The sequence below is a fragment of the Cyanistes caeruleus genome, chromosome 1 (assembly GCF_971803275.1).
Source record: "Cyanistes caeruleus chromosome 1, bCyaCae1.hap1.1, whole genome shotgun sequence".
NCBI classification, from domain to species: Eukaryota; Metazoa; Chordata; class Aves; order Passeriformes; family Paridae; genus Cyanistes; species Cyanistes caeruleus.
The window spans coordinates 125,342,653-125,366,268 of NC_141701.1; the positions used below are offsets into that span (position 1 = coordinate 125,342,653).

The 23,616-nt window shown below is 38.5% G+C and overlaps 2 protein-coding genes across 3 annotated transcripts in view; one reads left to right on the top strand and one right to left on the bottom strand.

Annotated features, from left to right (window-relative positions):
* VWDE (von Willebrand factor D and EGF domains) overlaps positions 1-12,168 on the top strand; it is a 37,987-nt gene extending 25,819 nt beyond the window's left edge. For both annotated transcript variants that reach the window (XM_086855819.1, XM_086855830.1), the window contains exons 19-31: positions 390-527; positions 1,117-1,179; positions 2,618-3,298; positions 3,618-3,713; positions 3,800-3,895; positions 4,439-4,534; positions 5,808-5,903; positions 6,240-6,335; positions 6,823-6,918; positions 7,018-7,113; positions 8,419-8,514; positions 9,074-9,177; positions 10,282-12,168. In XM_086855819.1, coding sequence (XP_086711945.1) covers positions 390-527; positions 1,117-1,179; positions 2,618-3,298; positions 3,618-3,713; positions 3,800-3,895; positions 4,439-4,534; positions 5,808-5,903; positions 6,240-6,335; positions 6,823-6,918; positions 7,018-7,113; positions 8,419-8,514; positions 9,074-9,177; positions 10,282-10,302 — 1,775 coding nt within the window. In that variant the 3' untranslated portion in view covers positions 10,303-12,168. The remainder of the gene's footprint in view (positions 1-389; positions 528-1,116; positions 1,180-2,617; positions 3,299-3,617; positions 3,714-3,799; positions 3,896-4,438; positions 4,535-5,807; positions 5,904-6,239; positions 6,336-6,822; positions 6,919-7,017; positions 7,114-8,418; positions 8,515-9,073; positions 9,178-10,281) is intronic.
* On the bottom strand, positions 32-23,289 carry LOC111924406 (uncharacterized). The gene is made up of 7 exons (XM_023920587.2): positions 23,047-23,289; positions 20,268-20,363; positions 18,354-18,458; positions 17,831-17,926; positions 16,062-16,261; positions 6,133-6,389; positions 32-2,923 (listed from the first exon to the last, which is right to left on the bottom strand). Exons 1-5 carry the CDS (start codon positions 23,222-23,224, stop codon positions 16,152-16,154), a joined length of 585 nt encoding a protein of 194 aa, XP_023776355.2. The 5' UTR covers positions 23,225-23,289; the 3' UTR covers positions 32-2,923; positions 6,133-6,389; positions 16,062-16,151.
* Positions 23,290-23,616: the final 327 nt, after the last annotated feature.

Sequence of the window (23,616 nt, forward strand, 5' to 3'; positions counted from 1 at the left end):
TTGTGGTACAGATATATGATAGACTTCAAAATTTTTCTTGCATGGCTATAATAGTTTTTTATTTTAGTTCATTATGAAAGCTAATTTGCATTGTTTTCCTCTGCAAAGGTAAATTCATCAACACAGGAAAACACAGGAGATTCCTCCTGCAGATAAGCATGTAGCCCACACAGCCCTTCTTCTCCAAATTCTACAATAAGCAAAATACTTGCTATGAGATGAAAAAACATGACTAGCAAACCTTATCAGCAGTTCTTATTAGATGTACTGAAATGATTGGCTGCACTGGTTTTTTTCTCAGCACTTGCATACATTGTACGTTTATAAACACACCATCAAAGTCTAGTGACACAATATTATAAAAAAATTAAATCTGTATTTCAATACAGGTAAAAATTGTCAAGAGGATGTAGATGAATGTGCATCCAGTCCTTGCTTCCCTGGAGTATTTTGCTTCAATACTTTTGGTTCTTACTATTGTGGTCCATGCCCAAATAATCTACAAGGAGATGGGAAGTCATGTCATGGTAAAATTATTTGATTTTCAGAAAAACAGTATTGCCTTACTGCCATTCAGATAAAATATCTTTGATTGTGCTTCATGTTTCTAACAATAACTTAGAACTCTTTTCAGTAGTCAGCAAAACAGGGCTGTGTCTCTGCTGATGGCAATATTAGACTGTACTGGGTCAACAGAGCTGTAAAATGCTTTTTCTAGTGTAGAAAAAAACAGATAAAAAACACATCCCCATTCATTTACATGGAAGTAGAATAATACAGTGGAATATTTTTGGCATTTTTTCTTCGTGATTTTCATAATATGATAAATTATTAATAAATGATTGAAAAAAATATATTTCTATTAGATTAACATAGAACTGTTTACCTAAGTCAAGGCAACTGCCAAATATTTATTTATGTGCAATTACTGAATAACTTGTATTTTTAAAATACTCTGTTAAAAAACTTTCAAGAAACATTTTTTAACTTTTATTTACTTTCTGAATTTTGAGTTGTTTTTATGTAATGAAATTTTAACTCTACTTGTATTTAATTTAAATTTAAACAACTGTAGCCACTTCTGTGCACTACTAATGTACTTTTGCACCTTTTCAGAAAGTTTTGATGGCACTGATGTTGGAAGGAAGGATTCCTTGGGAGAAATTGGAGGGAATAAAGGTATTTTTTCCTGAAGAAAATGGAATTTCTAATTCACATACTGATAAGAATATAGCTGGCAAATAAAGGTTCTCAGTTTTATGCTACTCACTTTGTTTTTCAGTTTGACACAATTTATTAATTACTGGGTTTGTATTCTGATCTGAAAAATGAGACTGAAATGTCAATATCAACAAATCCCTTGGGTCAGTCAAGCGATTTTATTTGCAGCGTGATGTATGACACTCTTACAGTTGCCTTTTGTTTTAGTGACCAACCACTGACATAAAATACATAACACAGGGAATAGAGACATCTGTTATATGAGATAAACAGAAGTTTATGGCATTACATTGAATGCCATTTTCCTACTTTAACTCAAAGGAGAGGTGAAGGATATGGCAATCAAATGTCTTTATTCCAAAACTCTGTAAATGCTGTTGCTGCCATTTCCAGGTCTGTGCCTGCTGGGTGTTGCTTTGTAGGAAAGTCTCATGTGTCTTTTCCCTTTATCTCTGAATTGTTTTTTGGGGGGAAGGAAGACTCTCTTACTGCACTGCCAGTGCTGGATAACTCATCAGCTGCAAAATGCTTTTCAGCAGTGGGAGACCACACTATATTACGATTCAGTAAAGTTTAACCTTTTGTAAACCATTTTCTAGTTATAAATAGGTTAGGGTTTCATTCCTCCACTGCCCCATAATACTAAAACCCCATATACAGTAGTTTACCAGTATTACAGATTACAGTGCTGTACTTTTCCACTAACCACACACTTTCCCTGGGCAGAATATGAAGAATTTATCATTTTGTGCTCTCTTGTATGAGGAGACTGAGTCAGTCTTTGATGTTTATTAAATGGTTTAAATATCCCACTACTAAAACCCATGCAGAAAGTTTAAGAAAGTTGATTAAAAAGTTTGAAGAATAAAACATAATAATACTTGTGCTACAAGTTGGTGGCTTATTCCCCTAGAATACTGTCCATGGTGCATCAATATGTATAAGCATCTACATACATGTGGTTTTATCTCTACTTTTAGTGCTTAGACACACTGATGAACAATATGCAATGTATTTTCTTTAAATTCTTTCAGTTACCTTGATGAAAGCAATATATGGAACTGATAATCTGCTGACAGTAAATCTGTTTATTGACCTAATATGGGAAAATCTCTGCTCCTATAAATCATGCCTCCAATAAAGAGTGCTTTGTCCTTATCTTCCAGCCCAGAAAAGGCCATGGTGAGGGTGGGAGAGGTTGTAATCAGAATACCTTGATTTTCTCTAATTCTCCCAGTTAAGATCTACTATATATTTACATTCTGACATAGCACAAGGAGAGATTTCCTGTAGCACCGAATCTTATCTGTTCAGAAAACATTCCCTACCCTCAAAGGGAAAAAGAGTCTGATGGTAATCACATACTTCTCCCCCTTTTCTTTCTAATATACTGTAGGTTTTCAAGCATCATCCTTTGAGAAGGTTTTAAGCATGTCAAGTTATATTCCCAGTTCTACAGATGTCCCAAAGAGATTTATTTCTACAGAAATAGTCAGTAGCAGCACACCACCAGCCTCCACGGTAAAAGCCATCACTGCCTGGAAGACACCTGATTCTCATAGAAGTGCTTCTGTACAACCTGTGGTTACTGGAAACATTGCTCATGCTCTAGGCACCATCAGTGCTCACCTTGCTGATGTGGAAAACAGTTCTTCAGTACATGCTGTAAAGGCTGCGTCTTCAAGGAGCCATGCTGTATTACCTGAGAAGAAAACAAGGGCACAAGTTGAGGCCTTGAGCTATTTTGAGAGCAGCAGGAAGACTTCCCCTAGCAGCAGAGCAAGTATAAGCAAAGGAAACACTTTGCCAAACAAAGCGTTCAAAGGTGGAAATGCTCAGAGAGTTCTGCACCGATTAGCTAAACATAAAGCAAGTCATTTACCTTTTACCCTTGTTGAAGTCACTGTCCCATCAAAAATGCTTCCTGAAGAATTGAGTGAAACAGTGATTCCTAAAGCAGTGACCTGTTCTGATTTACCTTGTTTTCCTGGTGTACCCTGTGAGCCAAGTCAGGATGGCAGTGTCAAGTGTGGTCGTTGTCCTTACGGTTATTATGGAGATGGCTTCACTTGCAGAGGTATTACAAATTATTGCATTTAAATGCTTTGAAGAAAAGAATCTTGAGATGTCTTTATAACTTGCAAGTATATTGTTATCAGTGGAAAGTGTGGTGTATTGAATTTTCTCATTTTCATTATTAATACTGGCATAGCCTACAGGCTTTTAGTTGTATGGATGCACTTAAAAATACTTTCCTGATGTGTCTTAGACTCCACATTTATGGGCAGTGACATAATGGATTCTCTGTGATTGGTTCACTACATTAGGCAAGACACAATGTGCTAAAATGCCACTTTCATTTTCCTTATTCCTTTGTTTTCTTCATTGCCTTTCAGCAAGATGTAGACAACCCTGTGGCAAAAATATGGAGTGTGTGGCAGCCAATATTTGCAAATGCAAGCCTGGTTATGCTGGTTTTAACTGTCAGGCTGGTGAGTATGGCAGGTTAATTTTGCCTGTGGTAACTCATATGCACAAATTAATGATTTGCAGAGTGCTGTTGATTTTTTTTTTACAGCTCTCTGCAAACCTGATTGCAAAAACCATGGGAAGTGCATTAAGCCCAACATCTGTGAGTGTTTACCTGGATACAGTGGCTCCACCTGTGAGGAAGGTAAATGCAGTTTTTGCTTTAAATCCATAACTACCCAGAAGATGCCGTGAACCACTCTGTTTGTTCTGTACTGTTTGTACAGTACAGTTTGTACTGTTTGTTCTGACAGCATGAAGGTGTGTTCATTTTAGTGTCACTTTAACAGAACTTAACAGTTACCTTTTGGTATATGTCCTGATTTTCTTGATATACACTGTAAATGTTGCTTATGATTGGATATTCCTAAATTTAGCTTTCAAATTAAGTCCGGCAGTTCACCAGTGAATGTAGTTGCCTCTGAGCTAACCACTACTGAAGACTGGGAAGCCCTGTCTGGAAATTGTGTTAGCTTTCTTTTCTTCAGAGTGACCATCAATGTTGGGACTCTGTGCTGTTGAAGTGAAGTTGTTACTTAGTCTTGTGAAAAGGCATTGCATGTGTTTCCTTATTTTATTTCCAGTTTTTTGCTCACTGACAGTTAGTAACATTTCATTTTTTATAAAGCATAACCAGTCCATGCATATTTCTAGATGTGATTTCTTGAACATAATTCTGTATCTGCAGCACACTGTAAACCACCGTGTCAAAATGGAGGCACATGCTTGGCCAGAAATCTCTGCACCTGCCCATATGGTTTTGTGGGACCAAGATGTGATACAAGTAAGCAAAAGAGAATAAGAGAAAAATACACAACATTTTTCCTGTTATTCAGGAGCAAGGAAGCAAATTATGGTTTAAATTTTTTATGCCTTCTGTCTAATGCTAGCAAATGACATAATACCTGTGCCTCTTTGAAGGTTCCCATACCTGGGCTTTTTGAACATCAGGTAATATTTACACATAACTGCAAAAACATAATGCACTATAAAAGCTGCAAATAATTTATATTTTATGATTCACAAACATGGAAAAATTGAGTACATACTACCTTTAGAAAAACACACAGATGTTTCATACGTCCTGACAGCTTTTTAATGTCTATCAGCTCAGATTGATTATATATTGGGGTACATTCAGAAGCTGGTCAGTGAATGGTGTGTCAGAAAGGCTGGGCTACAGGAAAATTGATTTCAGAAGCACATTATGGTGTCTTCTTTCCTTTTGCCTAGCCTGTAAACTGAAAAATTTGCTGTGATCATAGATGAAAGATTGGAATTACTTTGTCTCACATAAATTGTCTTTTACATATCAAATCATAAATGCTGAAATTTGGTAACTCCAAATTTTGGGTAGATTTTACATGGGTAATTTGTATCCTTCAGAGAATCCCAATTTACACATTCTGTTTATATACTGTTCACCTGAATGTGCCATTGCATTATTGACACTAATTCAGAAAATCCTTTGCCTCCTCTCAAATCCTAGGACTTTTGGTTTTCAGTTTTTCTTGTTCTAATTTCAGTTCTGACAAAAAATGCTGCTTTTTGTGAAGGAGTACTAAAGAGAATGAGATGTTTTCCTGAAGAAGTGATTCATGGTTTTCCCCAGCCATGATACTTTAATGTCTTTGCTTGTCAGACTCCTGTTCCTGTGTGCGTGCAGCTGCATCACGTAGCACAGTCCATTTGTTTCTTAGTATTGCATTTCTCTTTTGGTGTAGAAATTTTACTTAAACTTCCACATTTTTAACACTAAATATAACTAGATCATGGATATTTGCATGGAAAGACATTTTATTTACCTTTTTAAATCTGTGCTTGCTAGTATTATTATTATTATTATTATATCTGCAATCTGTGCTTGCTATTACAGGTTTGAGACTAGATTACTCTGGTCAGCAATTCCTCTTCAGCTAGGAATTGTGGGTTACCTCCAGTGTTAATTTTTGGGAAATAACTGAAAAACAAATCAAGAATAATTTGTAATGTATCTCTTTCTTGTCCTTCTACCCCCTGCCTTCTCCTATGTTTTTGCCCACCTTCTTGGCTGGTAGTGGTTTGCAACAGACACTGTGAAAATGGTGGTGAATGTCTCACTCCAGACATCTGCCAGTGTAAGCCTGGCTGGTATGGACCCACCTGCAGCACAGGTAATACCCCTGCAACTTCCATGTTCCTGGGAGAACATCCATAGGACCTCCCACTGTTTGAGATTTGGAACTGCATGGCTCAAGTGGCAGCAACAGGAACTTGCTCTCTGCTGCAGAGCCCCACACTCCCTTGAGTCTCTGCTTGTTAGTTCTGCTACCAGCAGCACCTCTGGGAAGTCTTATGCTGATCCTTTAATTTGGGGTAAAGATTCTATGGGAATGACATTACCTGCGGTTATCTTAGATGCTTATTCTTGTACTTGAAGCAGACACACATATTTTATAGATTTTATTTGGATGTTGTGCTTCCCACTCTTCCTGACCCTATTTCTGCAGCAATGTGTAATCCTGTGTGTCTCAATGGTGGTTCCTGTACTAAGCCAGACGTTTGCCTGTGTCCACGTGGATTCTTTGGTGGCCACTGTCAGAATGGTAATGCTTTCTTTTTTTCTTCTCCCCACTCCTTAGTTGTCATTATGAGGAAATCTGTGAGAAAACATTAAGACACAAAATCAATCAAGTCACATATCTCAGAAGAAGTGGTGTAAAACATAGATTACATTATTTTTTAGATTTTATGGTTCATTCAACAACTGCCCAAGGAGAATGAGGACTCAAAATTAGTCTTGTATTCACTCAACATTTAAGCAGCTTTCATCCAGTTCCATTATATGTTATCTGTAGTCTGGTTAATTTTGTACACATACAGTTGCCAACATTGACACCTTTTTATCTGATTTTGTCTTTACTATTGATTTTTACACCAATCCACATTAATATGATTTTTACAAGGCAGGCCTGATAGTGCTGAATGTACATACAAGCTGTTAGAATCAATAGTGTTTCACTCTTATTTTCCAAAAGTATATCATTAAATCAAAATGCAAACTACAGCCTTTTCCTCCTGTCTGTGTCTTAGCTGTCTGCAGCCCTCCTTGTAAGAACGGTGGTCATTGCATGAGAAATAATGTCTGTACTTGTCCTGATGGGTACACAGGCAGAAGATGTGAAAAAAGTAAGCCAGTGTTAAAATCTTCCTGTGATCCAAAAATAACCAGTAAGTTATTCTGTAGTCAGTTAAGTGTATTAAACAGCAAATGTTTTTGATTTTAAGGTGTCTGTGAGCCAAGGTGTATGAATGGAGGAAGATGTGTAGGCCCAAACATTTGCTCTTGTCCTTCAGGATGGAGAGGAAAAAGATGCAATACTCGTAAGTACCTTGCAGTTATCAGGAGAGCCATACCTTAAAACTAATATGAGACTCAGGGCAACTCTGCCCACACAAATAATACAAAGTTAGTGCCAAAGAAGTTAAGAATATATACACATTGAAAAAAACCAGTTGTCTTGGCAGCAAAATTTAGGATGGAGAACTTGTACCAGGAAGTTCTTAAGCTAAATCATGGGACTGAAATATCTGTGAAATAGCAAATATTATTTGTTTCTTTCTGGATTCTTGTCTAAATAAAAACATCTGGATTTCTGCAAAGAGATGAGTCAAAAAAGCAAAATAAATTTGTGCTGTAGGACATATAACAGCTGTAATAGGAAAAGAAGTTCAGTGAAATATGCTGTAATAGGAAAAGAAGTTCAGTGAAATATTAGAAAACTGGAAACAGTTGGATGTGTTGTGAATAAATGATGCAGTGGGCACAAGCTCTTTCGGACAGGTAGAAATAAGACTGTGATGGTTGCATATCTGTGGGTCACATTGTATCTTAATAAAGATATTGATAGTGCATAAATAAATTTTATCAGCATGGATAAAAGCACAGTCTGCATGAAAATCAGCATGAGGATGGGTGGTAAAAATCCCATAGTTAACTTGCTAGTGTCTTTCAGAGTACCCACCCAAGGCTTGAGAACTGATGTGAGCAATGAGCTCTCTAATGTCACGGAGGAAAAATAAATCTCCCTGTTATTACTTTCTGTAATTATTGGAAAGGGGTTGTTTTTTGAAAAAGAAATAAATATTAGCAGTATTTACAGAGGTAAGATATCCTTGGACACTGTGGAAGCGAGATTTCATTATCAAATAATCAGCTATGAATGAGTGGAAATAATAGTAGGTTATATCATGGCTTAATAAGCAGGGAAAACACGCAGACAAATGAGTCATGGAAAATAACTTTGGATCAAATATTCTTGAGCTGATTATTGGTTGTTCAGTTGAATGATAGACAAAAGATCTCTTGCCAAGGTGTGTGCTTTAGAAAGGTAAATTTTGAAAAAATTGAGCTCTTTAATGGTGCTCTCTTAATTTTGTATTTCAGGCTTTTGTAGCAATCTCTGACACTGCAGAACCTCTGAATGTGCGTTTTGGTTGTAGGGCTTTTTGTTTCTAGTTGCCTCTCTTCTTTATTATCCCGTTGGCCTTAGATATGTATTTGAATGAAGATGATATGACTCTTGTGTATGAAAAGCACTCCACTTCCTGTAAGCATCCTGAAATCTGAATAATAACTCAGTGTAACCACTTGGGATATAACCATACTTTGTGGTGATGTTTGTGCAGCAATCTGTCTTCAGGAATGTAAGAATGGTGGGGAGTGTATTGGACCGAGTACCTGTCATTGTCCTCCACAGTGGGAAGGAATCCAGTGTCAAACACGTAAGAATGATGCAACCTGAAACCTCTTGTCTCTGCACAGTTCAGGCTGCTTCAGCCATGCACAGTGCAGAGAAGTCCTCCTATACCTTGGATGTAGTTTACCCACATCTGGCAGGATAAAGAGTAGAGAGTAGGGATTGCTCTACTCCTTCCGAAGCCCTCCAGGATCTGATGGCACTCTGGGACTGTGGCAGTGTATGTTGGTTTGCTCCAGTGCTATGTGCTGCTGCACAAGCCCTGAGAGGCCATTGTGATAGCTTGAAATAGCAAGATGTGCTAAAAAACACCTTACTCATGTTCTTTGCTCAGTCTCATTCATGCCCTCAGCATGTTTTCACATGAAATCTGCATCAAAGCAAAAGGGGGATGGGATAGACATAGGAACACTGTTGGCTGCATGTGACCTTTAAGTCTCCTTAAACTGAGGGGTGTTACCCTGTGAAAATACTTTCTAAGGTTGTGGTTCCTATAACAAACAAGTATCTAGAGATAGAATCCACTTCTCCTTCATCAAGATGTGTCCATGAATAAAGCCTCATATGTACCTCTCTTGTTTTAGCTGTGTGCAGCCAGAAGTGTCTGTTTGGAGGCAAGTGTGTATTGCCCAATGTGTGCTCTTGTCGTCCAGGTTATACTGGAGTCCTCTGTGGGAAGAAAATTCAGGTAAATGTAGAGACAAGACACCATCACAATACACTGATTTGGGTGTTAATTAACTAGTCCACCTGTGTCCAGTGAAGCAGCATGATATTATACAAATACAAATGTGTATTTTGTCTAATTTCTTCCTTTCACTCTGGAACAAGGGAAAATTAATTGAATTCCTAAGAGCTTTTCCAGTAATTTTTAGGTTCTAATACTTACAGAATTGTTCTCAGCATCAAATGTAAACTTGCTTTGTTTCAAATTAAGCTGATTGTCTCTTGTCATGCAGTAGGAATTGATAACTATCCTCTTCACAACAGCCATTATTTTATTTTCCAGCATCTAGCCTCATTTTAGGGAAGAGTGTCCTACTGATGACTTTCTTAGTTTGCATCAAGCTTGATCTTTCCCCAACTAACTACACTGCCAGTCAGTTCATCAAGTGTAACTTAGGAATAACTTTACTTTTTTTGTATCAGAGGGAATGATGACCATTTCTCTGTTTAGTCATGCCATTTTCTGTTGGATTCCCTTGCTTGAGTGCTGATGCTCACTCACTGAAGTAATTTGATTTAACATTTTATTACAACTAATTGTTTTGTGATGTCTGAAGTAAAAGCATTCTGCGCTTCTTGCATCATCTATGGTGTTTATCTTCTTTTAATTTCAGTGTATTTAGACACATTTGTGCTGCCAGCAGAATTGAGAGATGGCGTAGATGTGTTTCAAAAATTGAAACAAAGAAATGCTCATACATATTTTGAAAGTATGCAACTACACATCCTTTATCAATAAGACTGTAATGTTTGTAATATAGATTTCTAAAATGTGACACAAAGAGAGAAATAATTTTGATTTTTGTTTTCATATACATGTCCTGCATAGAGTTAGTCTGTTTTTAGTCGAGAAAATATGTATATTGTCAGTCAGACAGTGCTGTATCGTACATTGATCAAAATGGCACATTTTCTTAATGAAACAAAACTATAAGCACAAGTTTAAGTTAATGTTGTGATTCTGCATATCAGGCAAGAGATTCATTAAAATTGTTTCATAAACTTTATCATAAAAATGAGTGGCCTCATTAAAGTCTGATTTTAATATTTGTTTTCTCTCTCCAAGGTGCAAAGACATCATGGTTGAAGATGTATGGCAATTCAATTGCAATGCTGTATGGATGTATGAGACTTGAAAATAGAAAAAGGGTTGAAGGCAATTACAGAGTTCATTTAAATGAAAAGAATATTCAGAAGCCTTATTTTAAAGATTGATATTAATCACAAATGTTGGTGAGCTTCAAAACAACAATCTTGTAGTCATTAAAATTATGTATATTCCTGTAATTTTTTGCTACCTCATGTACAAACCCCACAGCCTCTGATCTCTTCATTGAATTCCAAGATCTGATGACTGAACCCAAAATTCTGCAGTTTATTCATGTAGACAACTGGACTGTGAAATTTCTGTTGAGGGAACAAGACTGTAGCAGCTGTTGGGTGACTTTAGCAAGGAAGGCAGCACTTCTGCACTTGTGAATGGTAGCTGCTGTTTACAAACACTGTTTACATCCATATAATTTGGCTACCAACTGAAGGAAAAGCAGAACTGTTTTTTTCTTGTTTTGTATTTACATTGGCCGTGTTGTACAAGCCAGTAGCAAGGAAGGAGGGGAAACCAGAACTGAGGCTGGGCTGCTAACGATGAAGGCAAGGCCTACTGTCATGTTAACAGTCAGCCAGATGCAGAATGACTCTGATTTATCTATGACAGGCCTTTGCAGCCAGAAGACATCCCAACTTTTCTGTTTTGACTTCATTACTTACAGTCATGAATTTGGAGAGCCAGCTACTGAATTATTCCTGTGTCTGTAAGACTTTTATGCCCGTCTGAGATGACAGTTAGTAATATGAGGACATTTTGTTCCCAAGACTCTTAGAGAAATTTAACAATGCTTTCAGTAATGCTGAATCTTAAAATAGGAAATTTGTTGTGCATCATTCTATCCATACTCATCATGTCAGAAAGTATTTGTAAAGTCTTCAAAGAGGATTTTTTTTCCATTACCAGTTGTTCCAATGAACTGTTACCACCTACCAGCTTCCAGACAGTTTTTAAAAAAATGAAATTCCAGTTTTTCTGAAGTTTCCTACAGAGGACTGCTATTTTCTCCTAGAGCTGTAAAAGACATTTCTGTTCCTGCCATAACAAAGTGAGCTCTGGTAATAGACACCAATAACCCTTTAGCTAAGCCATTGAAGTTTACCGATTTGTTTTTTTTAAGCCAAAAATAAACATTATGACTTCCTGTTCTCCTAAGCAATATTCAGTTTATGTACCCTAATTTTAAACAGGAAGAAAATAGAGGTAATTTTGCAGTTTACTGCCATTTGGGGGTGCTGACTGCCAAATCATAGCTCTTAGAAGCTCTGTGCCTAGATTTCTCCTCACCTTTTGATTGTCTTAAGTCATCTTGTAAAGTAAATTGGCATTTTGTGAGCTTAGCATTATTCCAGAATGATACCTCATGGATTTCCAAATGCCTGACTGGTGTATTTAAAAAATGTCCAATTTCCCATTTGCATTTTAAATTTCAGTGTTTCCATAGTTTCTTTCAATCAAGCATCCACATGGCTGATAGCCTGATGATCTGGGAACCATTATATTATTTAAAACCTACTCCTCTTGCATCATTTCCTTTCTCACATCTCACAAAGATGTCGATGAACAAAATCTTACTAGCCCTTGGAACTGTTTTGGATACACAAGGTACTGAAAAAGTTTTTAGGGTAAAAACACACCAATATCATATAATCTCATTTTGTAGTCACTGCTGTTCCATGTGTCATTTAGAGAGGTGCTGTGCAAAAAAGAAAGAGAACATCTGCCTGGAGCACTGCTAGTAGTACTTTGGTTAATGAGTTTGTGCAGTCCTTCACTCACAAAACTCAATCAAAATATATATGTGCATTTCAAGGATTTCAGGCGCAAATAAAGGGGTTTTTATTATAATTGTTAGTGTTTGCTGATTTTTTTCAATGGTTTTAAAGGCAGAAATTATTTTACATTTTCCAAATGCAAGCTGTGTGAACAAAAGCACATACAGAGTTTTGCTACAGTAGCTAAAAATGCTCAGTGCTAAGCTGGGCTATTTTTGCTATTTTCCAGCAAGCACATCGTGCAGAAAAATTATTAGTACATGCAAGACAGCTACTTCAAAACTGCCCATTAATTATATGATTAGTTGAAACTATTTTGTTACTACATTGTCCATCATACACATGAAACAGAATTCACTGTAATTAGAAAGCGCTTGGCAACAATACAGTAAAATTGGTCAGTGTAACAAGATGTGGATTTATATAGAGAGCTTGTGTACAGAGGTTAACGGAACAGCTAAAATTGTAAACTGCAATTAGGCCCAAAAGAGTTAGGGGATGTTGGAGTGGGGAGAAGGGTTGGAGTCGACACAGTCCCACTCTGAAGGAATGAAGGGCAACTTGTATGAAACTAAAGATTTTGTGGTGATTCTTACCACATTATGCACAATACCAGTATCTTGGCTGAATTTTCTTGTGTGATTTCTTTAGATACTAAAGATGCTGGAAGGTACATCATCTATTTATTACCTGGTTGTACTACAGTTGCTCTGCAGGCCACCAGAAATTCTTCTAAGTGCACATTGATTTTTGACCCTGATCTTGAAAAGATCTTTTAAACTGCAATACAGTGAATGCTCTCTGAAGGGTTTGTATCACAGAAGATACCACAGATAGTCATGCTGGCTATGATTTAAAAAAAAAAACAAGTGGGAAAGGGTCTTTCTTTTTACAAAAGTTAATTATATATTTTCATAGCTGAAAAGAGAAAGCAAGTTAACATTTCCATTTATCAAAAGCAAACTCACAAAGAAATATCAGCAGAAGCCCTTAAGTAAATAGCTGTAACAACTGAAGCTAATTTACAAATTTGCTATACCCACTCCATTATTTGTCCAAACAGAAAAACTGAAAATTTAAATTCTCTAAACGTAACACTGAGGAACATACACCAACCCAAATTGAGAGGTTAGAAAGTTTTGTGAATAACTGAAGTTGTTTATGCAGGCAAATGTTATGTGGCATTTAAAGGTGCCACATGCTAGTATCAGGTCATTTTACCCAACTTCTGCCCACAGTTTAGCTAGTAAATGATATTTTATAGCTAAACCAAGTAAATACATTCTTGCCAGAAGCACTTAAAGCAGGAGAGAAAGCAAATAAAAATGTGCATGTAAATACACCAAAAAGAAGAAACACCTCACCTTTCCATGCAAACTCTAGAAAGAGAGTATCAAAAATGCAAAACCCCTAAAATTTTTACAGTTGTTTAAGTGAAAACCAGGGTATCTGTATAAGGTGTTACAGTTAGCCCTAACAAATAAGGGAGCTAGCATGTTCTGTGTTGCATTTCTCAGCCTTTGAGCTGAATGCATGGCTTATCTCCCTACAGGAAGACATAGCTATCTCCAAAAAGTACATGCTGTAACAAGTATGTTCAATCCTCCAGTGAGCAGAAAACAAACAAAAGACAAGAATTACTGACAGCTCTTTTAGTGTTTTTAGTATGTTTAACTGTGGAAATAATAATCTGGGGACACAGACTGTCATTAACACATTCTAAGATTGTTCGACTCTAACTGACTAGAAGAATCACTTTTAAATTCACTTCAAGTTTAACTGAATGATAAGAAGAAATATTTCTTAAAATGAAAACAAAACAAAACAAAAAACCTACAAAGAACACTGTAGCCAGTAGATGGTGCTGCTTTCAAGCAGTATTTCTGAGATATGCCATTGCATTCTGCGTGGCATCAAATTACTGCTTACTTCAATCATTTCTAAACAGGAAACTAAATTAGCATTTGTTTTGGCCTGTTCAGAAACACCAATTACAGGTCTCTCAATGACTGCTTCTGGTCTCTTGCTCCTGACAATGCCAATATCTCTTCCAGCTTCTAGCCACTTTTACTGTCACTTTTGTCTTTATTAGTAGAAGTCAGTCTTTTTGGTAATAATACTGAGATATTATGCCTCTTTGTATTTACATAGTACTGATTATTTATTCTAAATTCTGAGTCTGGTGTAAGTAATTTTTTTTCTCATTCATTCTCCTGCAAACAGTATGTCACCTTAGATATTCAACCTAACTCCTGAATTTCTAAATTATGGCATGATGTAATGGACTGTGACACAGAATTACATCATCATCATCATCATCACCATCACCATCATTATAAAACCTCAGAACCATTGATTAAATCATGTTCCGTACACGAGAATCACATTTTCACCAGCAGGTGTGGAATAGCCAGTGTATCCCAGCAAAAGCAGCACAAATAATGTGCATTCCTCTTATGTTGTGCCCTGTCCGTGCAGGAAATCCTTCACAACATCTCTGCAGCAGGTTTCCTCTGAGCCAAAGGCATGAGCCTTCAAAGCAATTGCAGGAGAACAGCAATGCCACTCAGCAATTGCTCATAACAGTAAACAGGAGTCTCAGGAACTAAGCCATTGCCTTTCAATTGCCCCCTGCATGCTTGGGCACTCTCTTGTAGGGAAGATTGGTAACTGAGAAGACCCCATTACCACTGCCTCTTTGCTCAGTGGCTTCTAATCCCAGGAGAAACAGGTCCATATAAGTCACTGCCCATGAAGGATACATGTTCTGGTAGTTAAACACAGTTAAAATGTTGTTCCAACAAATGGACTAAAGTAATGCATAGCTAAAATTCTCCCACAAAAAAAAAAAAAAATAGAATTCCAGTTTCATCTAGAAGACAATTAAAATTAGTCTCTCAAAAAAAATAAAAATAGATCCGAGTATCATTTGTTAACTGATTCAGTTTGCATGTTTTTGCAAAACCTTCCTCAACAGTACCATTCAAGAAACAGCACAAATGAGACAAGGAACAACGAACACAGGAGACTCAGTATTCTGCATTAGACATTCTGCAGCCCATTCAAAAGGCTGCAAAACTTAAATGAAGCCAAACAGGCACATCTCCAGAAGACAAGTGTCAACATCCCCCACACATGTGATTTGTGACAGGCACAGCTTTTCCTCACTGCTAGTCTGCAGCCTCCCATTATACTGCTCCTGTAACAACACTGTCTTGAATAGCATAGAATTATCAATGGCTCCAGAAGAAAAATGCATTTCCCTGTCTCACTGGGATAAGGACAAGAAATTATTGGAAGATGAGAGATGATCAGATAATATGACTGTAGAAGTAGTTAAGATAAGGTCTCAGAGTATCAGCGTGGATTAAGCTTTTAGAAAGCAACAGCAGAATTGTCTGAACAAGTATTGGCGGGGGAGTGTTAGTTGTTGGGGTTTTTTTGAAATACTGTTTAGCTGATTGAGATCCAGATCAGATTGGAAGGGGAGGGACAGGAAGCAGGCATAAAGTGATAACCATGATTTAAATAAGATGCTTTGCAGTTTGGTAATGTTCCAGAAAGATGCAAGCTCTGCAAGTTTTCTCTCACAACTGTTTAATCTCAAATAAGGCAAATTATATTTGAACTAACATTCAGTTCTGATGATCTGAATTGAGGGCTTTTTGTTTCATGTGCTTTTTAAAAATGTAATTATAGAAAACAATAAGTCTAGTCAAAGGACAGGAAAAATCAAAAAGAAGAGCACAGATCTATTCTGAAGTACTTGATTTGAAGAAAATTTTATTTCAAGGTCAGCTGTATCAAGACATATTTCTGCTTATGAAGAAAAGAAGAAAACGTGTCATACGCTGCACACAGTTGGATATTTTAACAACTTTCCTACAATCAGCAATACCTTTCTTTCATATAGAAAAGTATGTACTTAATATAGTGACAACAAAAAGCTGTCTGAAATCAAGTTACCATGTTTATTTTAAGGTCACCCACTGCTGCAGTCTTCCTCTCTGTATAGTTACATGAAAAAAAGTGCAGCTTATCTTGGCTGAAGTTGCTTCATTCCTTCCTTTTCTTTGTACACTGCGGCCCAGAGTATGGCAGTCGACATCTACACACGTTTGGAGCGATGCATTTCCCTCCATTCTGGCAGGGCAGTTTACATACAGCTGAAATGAGACACCAGATACACAGCATGTCTTCAGCACAACACAGGATCATTTTTCTTTTTGTCTCACTGCAGTAGCACAATTGTTCCCTGGTGACTGCACTGGGACAATATAAATAAAAGCATAATGGAAGAACTGAAAAGCAATGTCTCTCAATTTATGGCATTGTGGCCTTCGCTGGAATACAGGCACACTACGTCTAGTCTTATTCATGCTCCATTTCCCTTTTAAAATACTATAATTTCTATTCTTTAAGGCACTGGCTTTTTTTGAGATGGATGCCCCCATAAAAGTGAGAGAAAAATAAAAATTCCTGCTGAAACTTATTCAAGTCAGTGCTTGGATCCACACCCATGAGAAAACAGTTAAATCCTAGCAGTATCTCACACTCTGCCCTCCTCTTCCCCCGTGAGAGCAGAGGAGAGATGAGTGGGCACAGTTTCAGCTGTCCCCTGTTACACACCAGTTCAGCTGACAAGCCAGGGGCTGCAATTTTTTTATGTGCAGGTACACCAAAAGAAGTCAAACTTGATGCACATCTAGCTAGTTTGGGAACAGTGATTATTTTGACATTATGAACCTGAACACTTCTGCCACTACTGTGGCTGCAGGGAGTTAAGCATTCTATAAGTTCTCTGCAACTCCCACACTTGGCTTTTAATATCACTCTCTATCTCAGTACACTGATGAATATAAAGGAAAAGCATTTTGATGGTCAACAGGAATATCAAAATGTTACTTGTTAGTTTGCTTGACCATATATATTGTAGAAGAACTAATACTAGCTGATTTGGTGCCACAGCCATGCCCACAGACATGCAGAAGTATCAGATGCAGAGGACTTAATCCGGAGACCCTGCACCTACAATATCCAGTTCAAAACCAATGTTTGCATAAGGGTTTTTTCAGTCCCACAGAGCAAACAAAAAAAACCCAACCTTTCCTTTTGTAGTCTCAGGATTATTGTCTTTAGCATCAGGGCAGTGCTGATGCAAGCATACAATTCCCAAGAAGTATAGATTAGACTTTATAATCACCTGCTTTTGTGAAGCAAAGTTTGTGAAAATGGAAGTGGTCATTTAGCAAGAGTGTCTATACTAATCCTAATTATAGGCAGCTTTCAGAGTTCTAAGACCACATGGAGTTGGTTCTATCAACCAAAGTGAGAAGCAGGATTCAATTTTACATGTCTATAAAATTTAATGAAGCTTCTAACCCACACCAGTAGCAATAGTATTTCCGTAATTTTCAGCTCCTTATATTGGGGTCTCAGTTTACAAACAATGTTTCAGAAATATGTTTCAGAAAACACACCAAGTAATTAACTTGGTGACAACCAAAATCTGAATCTTTCAAAGTGGCAAAGTTCTGTTTTTTACCAAAACGAACAGCCACCTACTCCCTACTTGTAAGAGCCCCAGTAAGTGGAAACAGCTCTCAGTTACTATTCAAAGATCAGATTCAAAGCTTCCCTGGAAGCTTTGTTAGGCCCTGAAGATTTGAACACTTTGATTGGTAAATCAAACAAGCAGAGGAAAGAATAAATGAAAAATGTCAGAAGTCATTTACCTAAGTGACATGCTCTACCGACCCATCCAGCTGGACAGCTACAAATCCCAGGAGCCACACAAGCTCCATTATTGCGACAACCTTGAGGACAAATTGCTACAAGAAAAAGAATGGGTAAGTCAGCAGGATTTATAAAACTGATGTAAAAGAATCCTGACAGAATGAAAGATTCAGGATGATACAAGTCAAAATGGCAAAACATTTTCTTCTAGGCCAGATATTCAACTGGTATAACTCCAAAAGCATTTCTAAGACTATGGAAATTGAAAAAAAAATAAAAATAGGTACAGTGTTATGAATCTTGGTTTAAATGTGAAAAGTTGTATGCTTTAATGCAAAATATTTTCACACTATTTTATCTGTGTAAGTACCCATAATGTAAGTCACTCTTTTCTGTAGTAATGCAATGACATTTCCATACTTATTAATCCCTAATTATTGAAAATTGAAAAATAATTGAAAATTATTTTGTTACTACAGTTTTAGAATTAATATAAATATTTGCACAAATGTAGACACGCACCTTCCTGGCATCTTGATCCTGTCCAGCCAGAAGCACACAGGCACTTCACAACTCCATTGACAGAGACACATTCCCCACCATTCTGACAGCCTCCTTCACAGCTTACTGTGGAAAACAGAATACACTGGGCATTTCAGAAGCAGCACAGGACTTCAAATAATTGTCTTTAAACAGCTTGTCTGGCATCAACTAGTTGTTTTATCACATCTGCAGAAACTAAAATTTTGACTATTCAGAGCAAGGCACTGCTCTGCTTCTCACCAGTAACATCACTGTTCATCAGCTACACCACAAGAACTACTAACATGCATATTCATATCAGACTTGCCAAATCACAGCTGGTAAGCCAATAACACGTGGTTAAGGATTCACATATTTCCTTCCCTGACAGGACCTACATGTAACAAGAAGAAAAGAAGATATTACTTTGACAAATTACTATTGTCATATATATATATATATATATATATGACTATAGTCAAGTTAAGCTGTACCTTCCCAAAGGCCAAATACTTGAGTTGGCCTCCTCATTTCGGAATTGTTCTACACATCAAAGCCCTGAAGGCCTCGTTAATGAAATGTTATTTATGCTAGACATACGATTGGTATCAACTGTGGAAAGCACAATACTGTTTTGTACGATTAAGTGCCTCCTCTCACAAGTATGAATGTATATTATATAGTATCTTCACTGTATTGAAGAGAAATAGCTATCCTTCACTAAAAAGATGAACAGTTGGGATGTCTGCTTGTTAATTTGTAGATAAAATATCCAAATCTCTTGTTCAACCACAAGTACTGAGCACAGTTTCAGCTAACAGATTTTTGGCATAAATACTGAATGTGCAAGGACGTGCAAGTCAAATCCAGCACAGCCAGAAAAGCTCTTCAGTGTTTTTTTGCGTATTACTTTGTCACACAATATAAGTTAATGTATTTAATATTGATTGTATTTGATCCATCATGATGACAGAAAGAAGTGCATGAGGACTGGATGAAAGCAAATATTACTCTAGTCTTCTAGAAGGGCAAGAAGATCCCAGAGAACTACAGGCTGGTCTGCCTCACCTCAGCTCCCAGTGAGGTAATACAAGAGCTGAGTCTGGAAACCATTTCCAGGCATTAAGGAAAATCATCAGCAGGTCTTCACAGTGAGGGTGACCAAATGCTGGTACAGATTGCTCTGGGAGTCTCTGTCCTTGGAGATATTCAAAAGCCATGAAGACATGGACTTCAGCAGCTAGCTCTAGGTAGCCCTGCTTGAGCAGGGAGCTTGGAAATCATGACCTCCAGAGGTCCCTTCCAACCTCACACAGTCTGTGATTTTGTGAGATTCTATAATAGCACATTGCCTCACACCACAAGTTTGTACAACAGTGTTTTCTTGGATTGCCTTTTCCAATACATGCATGTGTTCAATAAGCTTCACAAAATCATAAAAATTGGTCTTCGCAACTCCTTCTCTGTCATTTCCCATTAACTCACAACAATACCCAAACATATCCTCAATGACTGGCCCTCAATGTTGCAGATACTACATAAAATACTACATAAAATTTTCAAATACTTAATGCAGAAATATGTATCTATACAAGCCATCTCAATAAATTATTTAGAAAGAATTTGTTATAAAGCTAAATGGAACATTTACATAGGACATTAAAAATGTATTTTCCAAGGCAAAAAAATCTCTCAGATTCTCACAACACATTTCAGCACATGTACTCCAACCCAACCTCCTGCAAGCATGCAGATGCTCTAGGCCATGCATGTCTTGATAGTAATGTCAGAGAGCTACAGAATTAAGGTCATTACTTCAAAGTGCCTTAGATCCAGAACTTGAGGCATCCTAAATTAATCTAATCTGTTTTCAAACTCCTTGTCTTTCCAAGCTACCACTTCCTTGGCTCTTACCTTTATGACAGTATCTACCCCCATAGCCAGGTGGACATCTGCATTTTCCAGGTCGGAGGCACTCTCCCCCATTTTTGCATTTTGGATAACATGTAGCTGTAAGATAGACAACAAAGAAAGGTTGAATAAACCCTGGTGAATCTTACTTAAGTTACTACTTAATTACATAAGAAATTTGCACATTATTATTTTTCCATAATTTTGTCTTCATATTTTCTAAGATACATCTGCCATGTCATCTTACATTGCTGATAAGGTGAAATCATTTTCCTGCATAGGAAGTGGTCCACCATACTAAGCTTTTAAGCACTCAAAACTAAAGAATGATTTGAGCCTGGACAGAACAGGCAGAAGAAAGACCCATAGAAAAAAAGGAACACAGCTGGACTGCCAAAAAAGCTTTTGATAACTGAAATGGAGAAATAACAGGTAAGAAAATAGGTGATAAGAATGATTCAATAAAAAGATGCTGCAACTTGAGAGGTATCATGTGATTTTTAAGATGAAATATCAGACTTTTCACTGGATTCCTTCGTTCCTCTTCAGAAAAACTATATGCTCTGTTCCTTATATCTCTTCTCTAAAATGTCTCCAGAAGGAAGTCAGGATTTCTTTCTTACCCGTGTTCTTTTATTCCCTTTTTTTGCTTCATCTGGCTTTTCAGAAACCTTTCTGAAATGTATGGTGATTGTTTAGCAAGCATCCAAGATAAATGTAACTTTTCTCATAACTCTAATCATGTGTTGGGAGAAAAGCATCTATGATCATGACAAATCCTGCAACTTTTTCCTTGCTGACAGCTTGGACAGGTTTGATAAGGTACAAATAAAGATCTTAATTTTGCAAAATCCTGGATAAATCCTGTCATATTGCAAATAAATTACCTATCACATACACTCTTTGCTAGTCATAATCATCTCTGAATTAGCCCTGCAGTCTGAGAAGACATTCGTTTATTTCCACACGGGTTTTAGAAACTCATCTGTTCCTGGGAGTCTCATCTGAGTTAGCTGCTGGTGTGAGATGAGCTCTCTACTTATTCTTTGACTGGATGGGTGAAAAGTATGAAAAAGATGAACAACGAGTAACACCATCCTGATTTTGTCCTCATATACTTATTGCACTCTTAAGAAACCCAGTTGCAGAATAGAGGACTAGAGGACTTTTCACATTAGTACCTGCAGAATGAGAATTACCAGGCAAAGAAAGGACAGAGATGTATGAAAAAACCAGCCAGTGCTCAGCTCTCCTTAAGCTTTACCAGATGCTCTCATTTCTTTGGAAGTGCCATACAAGAGCTCCCAATTTAAGAAAAATTTTGTTTCTCTGTTATTTCACACAATTTTCAGTTTGGCTTTCTTGAAGAAGCTTCTTTTTTTTTTTTTTTTCTTTTTTTTGCCCCCACATTGATGACCTTATGAGCACAAGGATTCAGTGGTTTTCTTAATAATTCCAGACACTTCACTTCTCTAGTTCAAGAATTGATCTGCCTCTCCACCAATATTTCACCTCTCCCCTAAACCCAAAATGTCTAGGAACCAACAGGTTTTGGAACAGTTCATACAGCATAACTTTTAATCTCCACTACACAGTACATTAGCTATACATCACTTGTCACCACCTGCTAGCCCCAGCCTCAAAATGAAACAACTCTCCATGAATGATTACAGTGCTGAATAAAATTTTCAGCATCTCATTTCAGAGTTTAAAAAAAAATAAAATTCCCATTTTAAATGAAGGACACTGAAAATTAGAACAAATGTTGTACAATTTTACCACCTCTTCACATAGGACAACAGGTAAAGTGAAGGAACTCCTGATACTGAGTGATTCTTTAGCATTTAATAGCCACAAGCTCTACAGTTAAACTTTTAAACAAGAAAATTAGTAAATTAGTAATCTAACGTGATACACTGAACAGGGTTTAAGCTACAATTCTTCATGATGTTTGCTTTCGCATATTAGGTGGTATTTTCAAAAATACTTTGTCTCTCCATGGCAACCAACAGGAACAGACTCCACCCTAGCTTTACGGCTCCTGCCATGGAAATGGGATGTACAAATGGCCCTGTGTGTCAGGTAACATCCGGGAAGTAAACGACAGTACTTTTACAATCACAACGTATACTAAACAAAAGGAAATCCAGAACACAACCTACTTTCTACATACTCATTTGATTAGTCCTGACTAATTGCATCTAGAGATACTAGTTAAATGACTCTGTGGCTTAGAATGCTGTCATGACTCTAAAAGCATTCAAGAACCATCTGGAAGCAGTCCTGTGCACTGCGCTCTAGGGATGGCCCTGCCTGGGCAGCGATGACCTTCTGGTCCCTTCCAACCTGACTGATTCTGTGAATCCTCAATACTTCCAGGGAAGTATGTAAGCATGCAGTTAAACCGGTAGGAGGAATAAAACACCAAAGCCTGTCCAGCGAGTGGCCTCTTACCCAACAGAGGCAAAAGGCTCTCTCTGGACCCACAGCCATTTCCGACAGCGCGGTCCGCTTACTAAAGCGAGGGCTTCTCGCTGGCTCTTGGCTGTGTTCCATCAGTTTGCTATCACTGCCTCGCCTAACCAAAGACTGCCTTAACTCTTCTTCCACCTCGCCTTCTTTAGGTCCTCCCCGGCCCCTCACCACCCGCCTCTCACAGCAGATCCACACCCGAGCTCCTCAGACCTTCCCGGAGGGCCTGCTGGCGGGAGGGCCGGCCTGAGGGAGAGTGAGCGCAGCGCTGGGCCCATCGCTGCCGGCGCCCCCCGCCCGCCCCCGTTACCGTGCTGGCAGCGCTCGCCCTCGTAGCCCTTGGAGCAGAGGCAGGAGCCGTCGGCGAGGCAGAGCCCGCCGTGCCGGCAGCGCGGGCTGCAGGCGGCGGCCGGGCCGGGGCACAGCGCGCACAGCCACAGCCACAGCAGCAGCCGCAGCGCCGTCCCGCCGCCGTCCCGCCGCGCCATGGCCCGGCAGGGCAGCCCCGGGCTCGGGCAGCTCGTCCCGCTCCGCTCGCCCCCCTCTCAGCCCCGCTCCTTCCCGCTCCCCTCGCTTTTACCCTCTCAGTCCGTTCCCACTCCTCCTCCTCCTCCTCCTCCTGCCGAGCGCCGGCCCCGCCGCCCCCCGTGCCGTGCCGGGGGTGGGAGCCCCCCCGAGCGGCCGCCACCCCAGCGGGTCACCGTGCGCCCTCAGGCCCGGGCTGCCGAGGAGAGGAGGCTCAGGGGTGACCTTATCACCCTCTACAACTCCCTGAAAGGAGCTGGGAGGGTCGGCCTCTTCTCCCGGGAAACCAGCGACAGGAAAGAACAAGAGGACATACTCCCCAGCTGCACCAGGGGAGGTTTAGGGTGGACATTAG